This window comes from Fistularia commersonii, chromosome 17 (assembly GCF_037954325.1).
Source record: "Fistularia commersonii isolate RoL2024-O1a breed Wild chromosome 17, RoL_Fcom_v1.0, whole genome shotgun sequence".
Classification (NCBI taxonomy): domain Eukaryota; kingdom Metazoa; phylum Chordata; class Actinopteri; order Syngnathiformes; family Fistulariidae; genus Fistularia; species Fistularia commersonii.
Window position 1 is genome coordinate 3,112,393 of NC_141300.1, and position 16,354 is coordinate 3,128,746.

General features: G+C 40.1%; 1 protein-coding gene across 1 annotated transcript; it reads right to left on the reverse strand.

Annotated features, from left to right (window-relative positions):
- Window positions 1-1,255: 1,255 nt before the first annotated feature.
- Window positions 1,256-15,229, reverse strand: mlycd (malonyl-CoA decarboxylase). Its single transcript, XM_086163702.1, has 5 exons — window positions 14,653-15,229; window positions 9,255-9,367; window positions 7,920-8,076; window positions 7,059-7,211; window positions 1,256-4,096 (listed from the first exon to the last, which is right to left on the reverse strand). The coding sequence occupies exons 1-5, from the start codon at window positions 15,211-15,213 to the stop codon at window positions 3,551-3,553; spliced, it is 1,530 nt and encodes a 509-aa protein (XP_086019828.1). The 5' UTR covers window positions 15,214-15,229; the 3' UTR covers window positions 1,256-3,550.
- Window positions 15,230-16,354: the final 1,125 nt, after the last annotated feature.

Genomic DNA, 16,354 nt, shown 5'->3' on the forward strand with positions numbered 1-16,354 from the left:
AGAAGTCAGGAGTTTCCCCTCCACCAGAAGAGTTCACAGATAAAAGACCTCTCTCTCTACACAAAACAATGGCAACTAGAACAGGCTCTTGAAAACAAGTTCTGGAAACTCTGGAGCCGTGATCACTCGCCTTCTTTGCAACAAAGACAGAAATGGACTGCATCACCTAGGAATCTTCAAGAGACAAGTAGGTAACCCGTACTAGCTGGAGAATAGCAATCACACATTCCCTGGGAAAGACAGTCTTGTAAGAAAGGTTGAGGTTAGGACTTTTGACCAAGGGACTACAAAAATCTCTCTGTTACAAGTTGTTTTGCTTTTGCCAAAAGAACCATTTGGAGGCCGGTGTTCATAATGGCCCCACATAGGCGAGGAGGAGAGTGTTTTGCATTCTTCAATCAAGAATTTGTCTTACATGATTGATGTGACAACAGCAGAGGCTCTTTTTGGAGGAAAATGGCTTCTTATTTTGAAGTCTGACATCTAGGAACATCATATTAATTCATTTGGAATATATATTCATGGCAATGTTTTTAAGAAACATAATTTATTAAGTATTTAAAAGAGTTGTTTACAGTAACGTTCATAACATTGATGCGAAAGAGCAAAAGTTCAACAGCTGTTGGTGATGCATATATACGTTTTAATTCATTTGTTGCAAATGATTGTCTCTATCATTTATTTTCGCTTTTTTTAACCACGTGTCAAGTACATGTCATGTCACATCCTGTCACATCATGTTACATTGTGTCAATGAAGAAGTGTTAAAGTAAAGTTCTATTTTACAACTACATTTGTCATCTTGTTTTGGCTGCGGTTTGACTAGTTGTTAAGTCAGTGTTTCAACTCAATGCACAAGGGCAAAATACTTTGAGCATAGGTGTGTTCACTGAACCTAGAACTCCAATTTCCTTTTACGTCTGACTAAATTTTATCCCAAGAGGTTTGGTTAAACTGCATTAATTATATGTATCTAATTTTCTGTAGCTATCACGGAAAACAGGTTTCATATGGTTCTGTTTTAGTAATTGATTTTACCCTGAAAGAAGTGCTTTATAGGGGCTACAGAGGGATGATAGTTAATCATGAACATATTCTTAATGAATTTATTTTCAAATCGCAACACCTGAATGAAACGATAAACGAAGCTACAAAACACCTCAGTCACATCATAAACCAAGGCAACCTCTCTAATGTTTTTCCAAGATCTACCAAAACACGCACGCAGAGAGGAGAGGCAGATTGCTTTAAGTTTTTGTTACATTTAATAGCTCAAATGAAAACAAAAATGGAGGGAAGGACTACAATGGGCATTACACATTCCTACATTTAGAGAATGGGGTTGCAACATCTCATTCATTTGATGAGTAGCATAGCCATCATTAGACTTTATTATATTTAAAGGTGTCTGACTGTTCCTTCAGAAACAGTTTGCAAAAAAGCGATCAGTCTTTACCTAAGACTCGAAATAACTCTGGAATGAATGCCGTTCAAATTTCAATTAATGCTAAAGTTTTTAAGTCACAATGGTGGAGGAGTCACCTTATTGTGGTGAAAGACTTTGCATGTCTTCATGATCATGGGAAGTGTGCTGTCAAAAGAATCAATCCCTGGTAGATTCTCCCAAGGCAAAGTTGTTCTAGATGAAAGTCAGGTCTAACAAAAAAAAAAAAAAAAATCAAGAACCCTGATGATGGCCACAGTCTCAGAAACAACACGGAGCAATCACCCCATGAGCTCTCTATCCACAGAGAGCGATATCTGGGTTGAGTGCAATACAGGCAGAAGACAAAGGTGGAGATCTTTAGCCATGTATGTATGCCCATAGCACGGTAAACACACTTCTAGAATGTTGGGTTGTTACCCCTCTGCCAGTTATTTGTACGAAGCGTTGAAGAGGATGAAGAGTGGAAAGGCAGTTTATCCTGATGACCTACCTGTGGAGGTATGGGGGTGTCAAGGAGCGGTGGCTGTAGAGTTTTTGTAAACATTATTCAACGGGATGTTAGAGAGTGAGAGGATGCCTGGGAAATAGTGAAGTGTGCTGTTGCTGATTTTTAAGAGCAAGCTAGATTTGCAGAATTGTGGTAATAGTAGCAAAATAAACTTGACGGGCCACACAATGAAGTTTTGTGAAGTAGTCGAACCTAGACTGAGGAGTTAGCATTTGTGACCAGCAGTACAGGTTTATGCCAAGAAAGAGTACTACATATACAGAATATACACTGCTCAAAAAAATACAGGGAACACTTAAAAACACATCCTAGATCTAAATGAATGAAAAGTTCTTATGAAATACTTTGCTCTTTACACAGTTGAATGTGCTGACAACAAAATCACACAAAAATGATCAATGGAAATCAATTGTATAAAACCCATGGAGGTCTGGATTAGGAATCACACTCAAAATTAAAGTGTAAAAACACACTCCAGGTTGATCCAACTTTGATGTAATGTCCTTAAAACAAGTCAAAATGAATCTGTGTTGCTTCCTGAGTGGACACTATGATTTCACAGAAGTGTGATTGACTTGGAGTCACATTGTGTTGTTCAAGTGTTCCCTTTATTTTTTTGAGCAGTATACTTTGAGCTTGTTGATAAAGAAGTAGAGAAGATGAGGTGCAGAGCTGCAGTGTAGTTGGAGAAAACATATAAGACAGTGTGACAACGGTGGGACCACTGTACCAGATGAGGAGGTCTGGAGCAGTATTTAAATATGTTAGGTGTTCAGGCCATGTATGAAAGGAGGGATAGTGAGTATATGGGAAAAAGGATGCTGAGGTTGGAACTGCCAGGATGGGAGGCCTAACAGGAAACCAAATAGGAGATTAATGGATGTAGTGAAAGAAGACACCGAGTGCGTCATTGTGAGAAGAGGATTCAGAGAGTAGGGTTAGATGGCCCCAAATTATTTGCTGTGGCGATCCCTGAATAGAGCAACCAAAAGTAAAAGAAGATTGAGGCTGTACTGTGTTCACATAAAGAAAATTATCCCCCGTGACAAAAATGTAACTGTATACAACTGCTCTAGTCATGGCATATTCTCTTCAAGATTTTCCAAATTCACTTTTATTTGTTATGCAATAGTTCTCTTTTTTTGCACATTATTCAGACATCTGGTTGAACTTATTATGACAATATAAATATAAAGTTCTAATACTTCCGAATGATTTGTATTTCAGTCCTCTGTCAAAACACAATGTAGTTCAGATTTTCACTGATGTAATACTTTTAACTTTTACATCCCGAACATGTTACTTCATATAAATGGCAAATGTACAATAATCAGAATATCGCGATCAGTCACTGTGGTCTGAGTCTTTCCGAAAACAATGTATAGATAAATTGTACTATAACCCAAAAAGTTTTTTTTTTTGCTTTGCAATAGCATGAAGGCAAAAAAGTGAAATGGTTTAAGAACACCCACCTTGCTAATGTAACAGTGATAATTGTCACTAATATCCAATCCAGACAAACATGACATTCAGAATTACAGTTGTGACAAATTTTAACGCACCTCGCTGAATAATGAGTATTTCTTTAATCTCTGTCACAATTTGCTGTTCATCTGCGACTGGGCCACCAGTCCCAGCACTTGTTCTGATGCGGTGATAACTTTACTCTGCAGGTAAAGTGTGCTGTTTTTAGACGTGTCCTTCAAGAAGTAACGATAGTTTACCATGATACCGAAGGAATTTGTCACACCCCTTGGGCTTGTATCAGCATGCCAATTGAGCCTCCACAACGTTGCCCCATTTTGCAGGTGGAAATTTGCAACTGGGTTCAAGGCATAGCCTCTCCTCTTCTCTCCATAGAGGTACCAGGCGCAGAGACGCATTAAAATAGGCTCCATGACACAACACAGATGCTCAGAACGCATCCACTCCCTGTTGCTTATCAGCTTTTGAAGCTCATCCACTGACATACTGCCAGGGGCTGAATCAGTGACTTGCTCCAGCTTCCCCCACTCATGTTCAGAGAGCAGTTCAGTCCCACGGCCCTCCTTCCGGTACTGGCTAAGAAGTCCTTGGACCCAGGAGGAAAACCCAGGGATCGGTGAAAGACTGGAGAACTGAGCCATATGAGGGAACTCACTCTGGAAGACAAAAGGGATTTTAAAAAATAAATAAATAACAGTCATGGGGCCTTTTAAAAACAAAATAAAAAAAACAAACAAATTGCCACAAATGAACAACTCCCAATTAATAAACTGCATAATTAAATCATGCATTGAAATCTCATTGAACTTAATCTGAATTATGACTGATGATATAAGAGCACATCATTTCTTTGTATTTTTGCATTTCTGATTTGATTGTTCTGAAACGGCGTTCATCATGTTACAGTGGTATATTTTGAGTATTTCCTTCAGAAATTCACTGAAAAGACACTGAGGTTGCAAAGCACACTTAGTGCTCAGACTTGGGAGAATAAGGAGTTGACTCGATGCACTGCAAGCTCTTGAATAATACAAAACTCCAAAAGGATTTGGCAGTTGAGTCCGAAGAACATATATAGAAACTGCCTACTGTTTTTATACAGCACTTTTATACTGAACTTTAAGGGAAAAAGCTTTATAAATATATTTATATCATCTTGTACGCCACCTAATTTCATTGGCTGATATTTACCTTTAGGTGGCATGGTGGCGCAGTGGTTAGAACTACACAGCATAAAGGACCCTGGTTTCAATTCTGGCCAGGGGACCTTTCTGTGTGGAGTTTGCACATTGTCCCCGTGTTTGCGTGGATGTTCTTTGGTTTCCTTTCACAGTCCAAAAACATGCAGGTTAATTGGACAAAAATGGGGAAATTACCCTGAATGAGTGAGTGAATGATTGTTTGTCTATATATGTGGCCCTGCGATTGACTGGTGACCAGTAAAATGTGCTGGGATAGGGTCCAGCATCCCCCGCGCAGGATAAGTGGAAGAAGACGGACAGATTATTGCCGTTAGCTAATTAAAAAATATAAATGGACATTTTACAAATCAATACTGTAAAAGAAAGAAATGATTGTTAGTTATACACTACCAGCAGGAATCTCTGACAAACCAGTTGAAGGCTAGCCCCTAGTTATGCAGCCATAGGCTTTCTCTGCCCAGGGATGTCCCATGGTGCTCTTCTCTCTTTCTGACCACTCTTCCTATCCTGTCTGCACATGCAGTATGTACCTTCATCAATGCATGATAGCAACTTCATATATTTTCCCAAGTCTCTGGACTCACATTTTCCAGGGTCCCGTGGGTCGTACATTAGCCTACTGCAATAGTCTTGCAAGGCAAGCTATTAATGTATCATGTAACATTTCAGCTTTTGCGATGTAACTGTTACGAGTGTTAGCACTACTGTTATCGGTAATCATTGTGCCTGTTCATTCTGGCCCCCATGGACTTCTGTCATACTCTTATGTCCTTCTCTCTCACCCTTTCTCTCTCCCCAACCAGAATCGGAAGAAGGCCGCCCACATTGAGCTTGGATCTGTCCAAGGCAGTTTTTCCTTGCCACTGTCAACAGGTACTTCCTCATGGGGGAGTGTTGAGTGTCTGTAAATTTTAAACAGTGTGGTCCAGACCTACTCTACAGGCAAAGTATCGTGAGACAACTGTGTTGTGATTTGGCGCGTCCTTCTTCTTTCGGCTTTTCCCTTCAGGGGTCGCCATAGCGAATCAACTTTCTCCATCTAACCCTATTATCTGTATCCTCCTCTCTCACACCAACTACCTTCATATACATGCATACATGTCCTGCACCAGTCTAACATACTTCTCGGCCACTCCAGATTTCCTCATAGAATACCAGAGTTCCTCTCTAGGCACCCTGTCATATGTTTTCTCAAGATCTACCAAAACATAATGCAGCTCCCTCTGGCCTTCTCTGTACTTCTCTGTTAGCATTCTCAAAGCAAATACTGCATCTGTAGTACTCTTTCTAGGCATGAAGCCATACTGCCGTTCACAAATGCTGACTTCTGCTCTCAGTCTAGTTTCCACAACACTCTCCCATAGCTTCATTGTATTGCTCATCAACTTTATCCCTCCATAGCTGCCACAATTCTGCACATTCCCCTTATTCTTAAAAATGGGCACCATCACACTTCATCTCCATTCCTCCGGGAACCTTCTCATTCTCAAAGATCCTGTTGAATAATCTAGTCAGAAACTTTACCGCTGCCTCTCCTAGACACTTCCACACCTCCACAGGTATATCATCAGGACCAACAGCCTTTCCACTCTTCATCCTCTTCCTCTCAGTGCCCATTTCTTCTTTGCTAACCGCTTTCTCTGTATATACTCCTGCACTTCCTCATTCCACCACCAAGTCTCCTTATCTACTTTCCTTCCAGATGACACACCAAGTACTCTCCTACCTGTCTCTCTGATAACACTAGTTGTAGTTGTCTAATCATCTGGAAGCTCTCCCTGACCACCCAGAGCCTTTCTCAACTCCTCCTTGAAAGCCATACAAATCTCCTCCCTTTTCAGCTTCCATCACTTTATCCTCTACTCTGCCTTTGTCCTCTTGATCTTCCTTGTCACCAGAGTCATCCTACAAACCACCATCCTATGTTGTCTGGTTACGCTCTCACCTAAAAATCAATTTAATATTAGCTGGAAAAAAAAAAATCTGATATCTGTGCAACTCATACCAACCATTTGATTTAGAATACTAAAATTTGCTCAGCTTTGTATTTTAGTTTTTGTATTATATACATTATATTATCCAAAAAAGTCCTTCATCTTCTATGCCTGCAATTTGTATTAGTCCAAAATACATTTCTGTGGTTTGCCATAGTTTGCTTGTTTAACGTTGAACTTGGACCAAAATGTTCCTGAACAGTTTTTCAGGTTTGACAGGGTACAATACAAATGATCAGCATTTTGAAATAGTTTCCGAGGGATTACTTGGTTTGCAACACTGCTTACGTAGCTGGTATGCGCAAAAGTTAATCCCAATAAATGGCAGAATCAGAGATTACACATCGGCGCACAGCAAAGTTCTGGCGTTGTGTCTGACACCTCTCTGTTATCGTAACATTCATGACCCCCAACTCACAAACCTGCAGTTCTCGCACCACTCTTTTGATAAGGTAGTTGCCCAGCTCAACCCCCTGCAGTCCAGTTTGGGTGGAGGAAATGGAGTAGAATACAGCTGCATTTATTTTATTCACGTCCTCTTCACAGTCAAGGGTGGCGAATTCACGAACAATGCTCTAAAAGAACACATACACACACACACACACACACATGGATGAATGTATATATATATACATATATATATATATACAGGACTGTCTCAGAAAATTAGAATATTGTGATAAAGTTCTTTATTAAAGTTCTTTTTCCATGATGCAATTAAAAACACAAAAATTACTTTTTCATGATATTCTAATATTTTGAGATAGGATTTTGGAGTTTTCTTAAGATGTAAGCTATAATCAGCAATATCAAAATAATAAAAGGTTTGCAATATTTCAGTTGATTTGTAATGAATCCAAAATATGACATTTTTGTTTTTGTAATTGCGTTACAGAAGATAAAGAACTTTATCACAATATTCTAATTTTCTGAGACCGTCCTGTATATATATATATATATATGACTCACAAAGACAACAGTACATGATTCTGACCAGTTTAGAAGCAATGTTTTCACTGCAGCCATTCTGGGCAGTGAGTCTAAAGAAAACACCAGTACAAAGATATAGGGAGAATGTGGAAAATTTCCCACCATAATGTCCCACGATAAAAAAAAAAAGCATAAATATCATATTGTCAACAGCAAGTCGTCCTTTGTAAGTCAAGTCTGTATTGTCACAAAACAATTATGTCAGTAAGAAGAGGAAGCACTTGTTTAACTATCATCACAGGCAGTGGATATGGAGACAAACATTACACCAGACTGTAGCGGTTATGTCTAACCTGTATATTGTCAGAGATGCCTTCAGTTAGAGCCACGTGGAGCACAACCAGAGGTTCACCTGGCATGGCAGAATGGGTGAAGGCATAGCAACGACGGTATGGCCCCACTCTGCACTTGAGATCAGCCCAATTCCTTACTGGATGCACAGCTTCATATCTGTAACACAGCTATTTGTAGGTCTTCCTTTTTACCATACATAAGAGAGCCAAAATAACATACAGATAAATCGGTTTTATCACCAACAGTTGAGATTTTGGTGACAGCATTTTAAAATCTCTGACAAGTATATGGAATAGCAATACATTTATATCTAATGTTTTTAATAAAACATATTTTGCCTCAAATACTACACTCTTTAGTTTGTGGTTCATAAAACGAAGTAAGAAAGAATTCTTGTCAAAATCTTTTTTTCATAGAAACTGGACTTGACTTTCCTTTGAAGACGTTTTACCTGTCATACGACAGGCTTCTTCAGTACGAAGGAACTGTGGGAAGTTTCTGAATGTAACCCTGCTGGTTACATTTAGTCTAAGTTACGATGGCTTGTTACAATGGCTTCTTATACAAATGGAAGAGTTGTGTAGACACTAGGTTGCTGTGTTGTGTAGACAGATACTTGGTCGAAGGGGGTTGTTGTACTAATTGGGGTGTCGTTAAGAGTGACCAAAGGTACACCTCGGGACATATCTGGATTCAAATTTGTAAGGGTGTAGCCAACATTCTCAGAAACAATGGGGAGAAACCTGTTGGATCACATGGACTGAGTCTCAGATGGTAGTTACCTGGGTCTGGCTCTGGTGTTGGATCTTTCCGGATGATTTGGACGGAGCAGATAGCTCCGGTCTGTGTGAGCTAATCTGCCTTGAGGTGAATCCCAGTCCAGCGTTGTATATAAGCAAAAGGACAAACTGCAAATCAAAACAACCTCTGGACAAATGGATGGCCCAACACAGGAGAGCCACCACTTCAGGACCGGACTCCACGGTCCATCTACACCTGAAGGGCAAGGGCCGCTCCTTCGAAGTTTGAGAGAGGAGTCAAAGAAGCCATCTTTGTCAAAACGGAAAAAAAAACACCTTTGAACACAGTAAGGGGCCTTAAGCACAACCTTTCACCTACATACAACACTGTAATGGGATACATCACCACTTAGACCAGACCCCAACTGTCCATTCGAACTAAAGAATCCTCTCGGATGAGAGGTGAAAGGTCTTCAAGAGAAGAAAATCAAGTCCAGTTGTGACGACAAGAAGATTTTGACAAGAATTGACCATGACATGGATGATTGAAAACTTCCACAGACAAAAAAAAAAGGACATATTGATGGCCCTCACTGGCTGATCTTCTGAAGGATTTCACAGGGGGACTGCCAGGTAATTCGTTCCAGGCGGAGCAGACCTACAGAGAACCACTCAGACAGCAAGCTCTTAAGTGTTGCACTCAGGTCCTGGCAGGAAAAAAGGTGAAACGTTACATTTTACACTCTCTGAATTATAGCTGAAAATAACGGCTCCTTGAATGTTACCAAAGAGTTAGATACACAATACAAAGAAAATAAAATCATCTTTTTTTTATATTTGATGATATAACAGAATACTCTTTCTATTATATAAATGCATGTAAATATCAAAAGGGCATCAGAAAAAAGTTTTTCCTGACAACAAAAAAGACGGACAATCTCAGACTGATAGTGAGCTGATGTAGGCTGTTTGAAGGACCTTTGCTACCTTAACTAGCATAGCACAGCATTGAGTGCAGATTCTGCAAAAGTTTATAGACAGTCAAACCCAGTATCATTCAAATCCCTTGACATTAAATCACTTTTATTCATTTTTTTATGTTTAGAAATGACACAGGATTCTCCAAAATGTAATACAATACACAATACGTATCATTGCCTTTCTCAACTTTTATTTCCGTTTGAACAAAAAGTGGCATGTCCAAAATCGTTCCTAACCTTTACAATAATCATTAGAAAAGCCTTTATTTGCTCAAACAGCACTTAACACTTCCGATAATTGCTGACCAGCTTTTGCATCTCTCCACTGTTCTTTTTTGGCCCACTGAGCTTTTGTGATGGAGGCCAACTATTTCAGTTGGTGGGGTTCTTACCACTCTTATGTTTAGCGTCCACCACAGGTTCTACATTGGATTCAAGATAGGACCTAAGCTGTGCCACTCCAAAACATGGATGCTTTTGTCTTTTAAGCATTTCTTCCCCCAATTTTGCTGCATGTTTTGGGTTGTTGTCTTGCTGGAATGTCCAATGGAGCCCAAGACTAACACTTTATGCAGACTACCAGATGTTGCTGAGAATCTTGATGTATTCATCTTTTGTCATGCTGACATGGTTTACTCTAATTAGATCTGATTGAACACACCTAGAGCATTAGGTTCCCACCTCCTTGTTCGACAATGGGGATGGTGTTCTCAGGGTTGAGGGTTATGGCAAATCAGTTACATTTTTGTTTCATCCAACCACAAAGCAGAAGACCAGAAGTCTTCTTTGTCCAGGTGAGCTTTTGCAAAGGCCAAGTGGCATCCACCCAGCAGGGTGCAGTGTCAGTTAGACAGGCTTCCTTGAAAATATACTGCCAACAAGGCCCAAGTTCTTCAGGACGGCCTTGGGGGTGATCCTTGGATTCTTTTTCACCCCTCTCACTATCTGCCAGGAGGAATGTCTTATTTTTTAATAATACTTGATGGAACTTGAAAACATTGAGAATATGGCCTTATAGCCATTTGCTGACTTGTGATAAGTGATTTGATTTGAAGGATACTCATAAGAGTAAACATCAGGCCCTTTGGGGCAAGATTATATAATTACTTCAAGATTTTTTTTTTAAATCAAACACAGCAAAAATGATAATGTAATGAGGCATTTTGAAATAGAACTTTTTTAGTGTTTGAACCAGGGGTGTCCAAAGTTTTTTTTAGTGAGGGCCAAATACAGAAAAATATATACACAGGGCTGGGCCACACACTAAGGGTGACATAGTGACAAATGAATTCTGTGTGTATTTCTAACTCACCTATAATGTGAAGAACATTGCACTCAGTGAGAGCAGTGATACTGTCCTTTGGATTGAAGGATGGCTGATGTGTCAGAAGAAAGTTTGGTGGTTGAGGCACGAAGGACTTCACAAAGATGGCTATCAGTCATTCTGGTTCTCAGTCTGCTTTTGTTCTGATTTAACAGAGAAAATGTTTGTCTGCATATGTATGTTGAGTTCTAACTGCAGACTCTCTTCCACTTCTTCTGCATCCACCAGGAAGGGGGTCGACAACAGCTTGATTTGTTTTTCAATGACAGAAAAATCTTGGAAACGTTAGTTGAATTCAGTCGCGAGAGATGCAATCACGGACACATATTTCTCCTTTTTAGCATAGAGGTCGGCCTTTTGGAAAAGCAGACTTGATTTTTGACAGCTTAGGGAAGTGTACAGCAATTAAGCTCCGTTGTTGTTTCTCAAACAGGCGGAGCTTTACACAGAAGGCTTTCACGTGCACATACAGGTGTGACATCAACTGTTTGCAGTGTAACTGCTTGTTCAGTGTATTCAGATGATGAGTATGATCGACTAAAAATGCCAGGTCCGCCAGCCGCAGAGGTTCACTCAGTTCACGAAAAGGTCAGCCCTTCTCTTTCAAAAACCCGTCGATTTCTGATCTCAGCGAATGAATTGCTGTTGCACAGAGCCACTGCTGAGCCAGCGCACATCAGAGTGGTAGAATACACCCCCGTATTCAGCATCCATGTCAGATAACAAAGCTTGAAATTCTCCGTGGTACAGCCCTCTAGCTCGAATTATGTTGACAGTTTTTACAACGGTGTTCATCACATCGCCCAGCTGGACAGTCTTGGCAAACAGTGATTCTTGGTGGATTGTACAGTTCATCCCAACAGCCTCACCTCTGCTCTCTTTTACCTTGGCACACACCATTTATTCCATTCTTTTGCGCTTGCCCGTCATGACCGGAGCTCCATCCGTCGTTACTCCACAGAGCTTGTCCCATTTAAGTCACGACTTTTCAACTGCCTCTGAAAAATGTCTCGACTCGTCGTTGTGCCTCTTTGCCTCATCATATCAAGAGGCTTCTCCGTACGGCAAAAATGATCATCTATTCCCGGCCAAAAACGTAACAGCTGCTGGTGTCTTTGGCATCTGTGCTCTCATCGCATGCTATTGAGTAAAAATCAAAAGCACAACCTTTGTCTCTCAGCTGAAGTTTCAAGTTAGCTGACAAGTCCTCAATTATCTGCATCACTGTATTTATGGATAGGATCATGTTGTTGAATTCCTGCACTTTTTCTGGGTACATTATTTCTTTGACTTTGATTTGGCACTGCTTTATGAAATCACGGTTTGAGAACGGTTTGCCGTGTTGGGCAATAAGTTTAATGACTTCATAGCTTGCTGTTGTGACATTTCCCTGTACTGTTAGCACAAAATAAGAACTGTTGTTGAGCTTGCAGGCAAGCTGCCATCTGCTTGAATTTCTGTGTTCATTCAGCAGTGGTGTAGATGTGTAGCTCTGATGTTTGGACATTATATTATTATATTATATTATTTGGACTCTTTCATCACAGCAACATCTTCATTGCAAATCAAACAGACACACTTTCCATTGACTTCTTTGAAGAAATATTCATTTTCCCGTCATGTTTGAAATGCTTCTTTGCTTAATTTTTTTCAGTGGAGAAACAGTTACAATGACAAAAAGACAGGAGGCAGAGCTAGAGATTGCAGAGATGAAGATGTTGAGGTTCTCTTTGGGAGTGACCAGGATGGATAGGATCAGGAATGAGTCTATCAGAGGAACAGCACATGTTAGACAGTTTAGAGAGAAGCTAGAGAAGCCAGACTGAGATGGTTCGTTCATGTGCAGAGGAGGGATAGTGAATATATTGGTAGATGCATGCTGGAACTGGAGCTGCCAGGCAGGAGGTTTAGAGGAAGACCAAACAGAAGATTTATGGACATAGTGAGAGAGAATATGAAGGTAGCTGGTGTGAGAGAGGATGATACAGAGAATAGGGTTAGATGGAGACGTTTTTTTCCACTGTGGCAACCCCTGAAGGGAAAATCCAAAGGGAGAAGAAGAAGAAGAAGAAGAAGGAGAAAAACCATTTCTGTGGCTGGCTCCATCTAGTGTTGGCACTGAGAAAGTCAACCGGGTTGAGCTCAAACTTCTTGTGTTGGCTATATTATATGTTCAGAATTTCCTGACGGCCAATAAAAACTGTCTGTAGTTTGGGCACCCCTGGTTTAAACCTTTAAATAAACATGTGTTCTGATTTGAATTAATGTCGACATATGAGTCATTTGTAAGTGAAACTGCTGAGTATTCCCAAAAACAATTTTATCAGGTTTGTGGGGGGGTGGGGGGACCCTTCCGCTTGTAGATTTCATGTACACAGACCTAAGTAAAACATACCTTATCTGGTATAAAAGTGCATATATCAGACAACACTTTTGATTTAAATACGAAGACTGAAGAAAGTTCACAGAGATGCAGCTTGAAAGCAGGCTCTGTTTAGACAGCTATTGTGCTTGCAAAATGTCTTTCTTATTCCACTACTCTGTATTTATTATAATTCATACTATTCAGGTGTGTTTTTGATGGTTTCTCTTTCTCTGTCTCTCCCAATGAACTTGCATCTTAATATCCTGTTTTGGATTTTTTTTGGTGATGTTTTGATCAACCCCAGCAGCCAAATCGCTAATGACAACAGTGAGAACTGGATTTGTGTCACATAAGACCAGAGTTGTATTCATCACACTGAGCTTTTTTAATGACCATTGTGAAATTAGGCTTAAGAAACTTGCCATGCCAACACCTGTGGCTAAAAACTATGCTCAAAAATCCCATCAGAATGAATGGTAAGTGGATTTGTAAAAAAATAACCCACTAAAAATGGGTTATTTTGGACAATTCTGATTACTCAATGTAATTCAATCATACATGCAAGTGTCCATCTATTCCCTTGCATAGCTAAAGTTAAGAAAATGCCAAAACAATATTCACAGGTTGTACTTTAGTTGACACTTTCCAAAAATAGAGCATGAAATATAAACTGGGGTGGACTGCCTTTGGCTAGCCACAGCACTGAAATACTGAGTATACATCAAGTATCCAAACATCAAATCTCTAGAAATGCCTGAGAAAAACCCAAAGTGTATACTTTGTGTGTATTCAGGATGTGGCTAACAAATAAACAAATAAATCTGAAACATTAAAGTTTACTATATTAAAATGTATAGAATCCTTTACCAGACATTGTTCCCTTGCATCTTTCTGCATAAACTATTACATTGCAAAAAAGGGGGTGGGTAAAGATGCCAGCATTACTGATCATTATTATAAATCAAAGAGAAAAAAATAAACAAGTTATTGTGGACCAATATAAAAATGTGTCCAACAGCTTCAAAACATCTTGTCAAGCACATAATACAACCGTGGTAATGGAAAGTGGGTTAAAGGTTATTGGCACTGCCATGAATGTGAATCATGTTTAAGAGCGAATCTTTGGTCATACTTGGGTCTCTCTTTCTGCGAGATTTAAACAGTATATTTTAGCATTGTCCTGAATCTATTTCACTCAATGACTATTTTTATATGTGCACTCTTTAACATTAACGCTTACATCCGATTGCTAACGCGAATAGCACCACTTGACCCATGTGAGCACCCGTACGAAAAAAAAAAAACAACAAGAAACGGTTTTACCTTAATATCCGGGCTTTCCGTAGTTCTGGACGAAATTATTTCGAGCACGTCTGCTCTCAGATCCACCAAAAACTTCACTCCTCCCTCGACTCTGCTTACATGATTTAGCATCTGTTTGTAGCGGGGAGTCAAACTGTACCGCAGCCTGTCTTCCGCTTGCAGTATGGTCGCTAGGTCACGTAACTGAGTATCAAGTAGCTTCCCAGCAAATTCCGCGACACTTTTGTGATCCACCCCAAAGTCCTGTGATAACTTCACTAGAAACTCAGGCTTTTCCTTCTTGTTGAGCGATCTGTAAAACTGCATGAACTCCAAGCTGTTTGATTCTGGTGGAAGGGGACTCTTGTCTCTTGTTTCATACGTGGGAACCGGAGCAACAACACGAGCCAGTATATCCTCCATGGCTGTGACCCCACCTCGAACTGGGCGAGAGTAACAACGCCAGCCGCAGGGGTCCGGAGAAACTCTTGCGGCAATCTGAGTTCGCCAAAGCCTCACAGGTGTACGGACCACTCTGACAACAGTATGAGATATCATTGCACGGGACGGAGCTCCACTCATCCGTCTGTTTGGAAAGTGAAACCATGAACATGTGACACGGAAGCGTTTCCGAGTTTCTTAAAGAGACAGTGCAGCTTCACAAGATATTGCTGGGCCCTTGTCTCGGCGGTTTCTCGTTTGTAAGTTCTCGCGATAGCGATGACACAAATGAAAGAAAAAAAATTACAAAAAAAAATAAACAAGAGAAAAAAATAAACGTTTTCTTATTTATTGAAAACAATATGTGTTTAAATAGTATTTTTCCTGTTCCTTCCTGATTTGCTCGATTTCATCTGTTCTGTTTTCTCTCGTACATTTCAATTTTCTTCACAGTTGTTTTATTGTTAATAATCATAACAGGAAGAAGAAGAAGAAGAAGAAAAAGACCAATTGTGCTGATAAAAGAGAATATCTTTGCACACCTTCCAAGTGAAAAAAATATGGAGATGAGCCATGCTTCTTTGTCTAACATTTGTGTACGCCCCCCAGTTGTTATCAAGTCAGCCCTTACCTGTCTAGGTATATAATCCACATGAGTTTTGAAGGTAATCATTTACGGTATCTAAAAACTACACTAACACTGTAACTTACTGGAGCATACACACAACCCAGATTCTGAACTGCTTCTTCCTTTAACCGTCCAGAACTCTTTACAGTACACCTAAATGCCGCTGCAATAATCTGTAGAATCGGCATCAGAATCAGAATATCCTCTATTGCCAAATATACAATGTACACAGGAATTTGACATGGTATGACAGGGTCTTATCGCAGGAAATTTAAGATCAAGAGTCACAAGGTATAAGAAAAGAAGCATTAACTTAGCAACAAAAACAGGGTGGGCTTAGGAAAAATAAACAATGTAAGGTAGATGTATACCCAATGAGAAAGGGCAAATGTCTTTGGGAATCCTGGAGATGCGGGATTATGAGAATATGTTGAGGAGCGTGATGGCCTGCATGAAAAAAAAAGTTCAAATGTCAGGATGTTCTTGTGCTGATGGACCTGAACCTGCTGTCTGATAGGAGGCTTGAAAACAGGGAGTGAGCTGGGTGTGATGCGTTCCCAACCATCCCTCTAGCCCGCTGCTTGCATCTGCCATCATGCAGAACACTCACAGATTCCTGTTTGTGGCCCATGGGATGACTGGCTGTTCACGGGA

Excerpts from the sequence above, each read along its gene's own strand:
- mlycd (XM_086163702.1), bottom strand. The coding sequence starts at position 15,213 with ATGAGTGGAGCTCCGTCCCGTGCAATGATATCTCATACTGTTGTCAGA. Across the intron at positions 8,077-9,254 it reads ATCCTTCAGAAGATCAGCCA|ATATGAAGCTGTGCATCCAG; the intron begins GTGAGGGCCATC and ends GCTGTGTTACAG. Across the intron at positions 4,097-7,058 it reads GAGTGGTGCGAGAACTGCAG|AGTGAGTTCCCTCATATGGC; the intron begins GTTTGTGAGTTG and ends TTTGTCTTCCAG.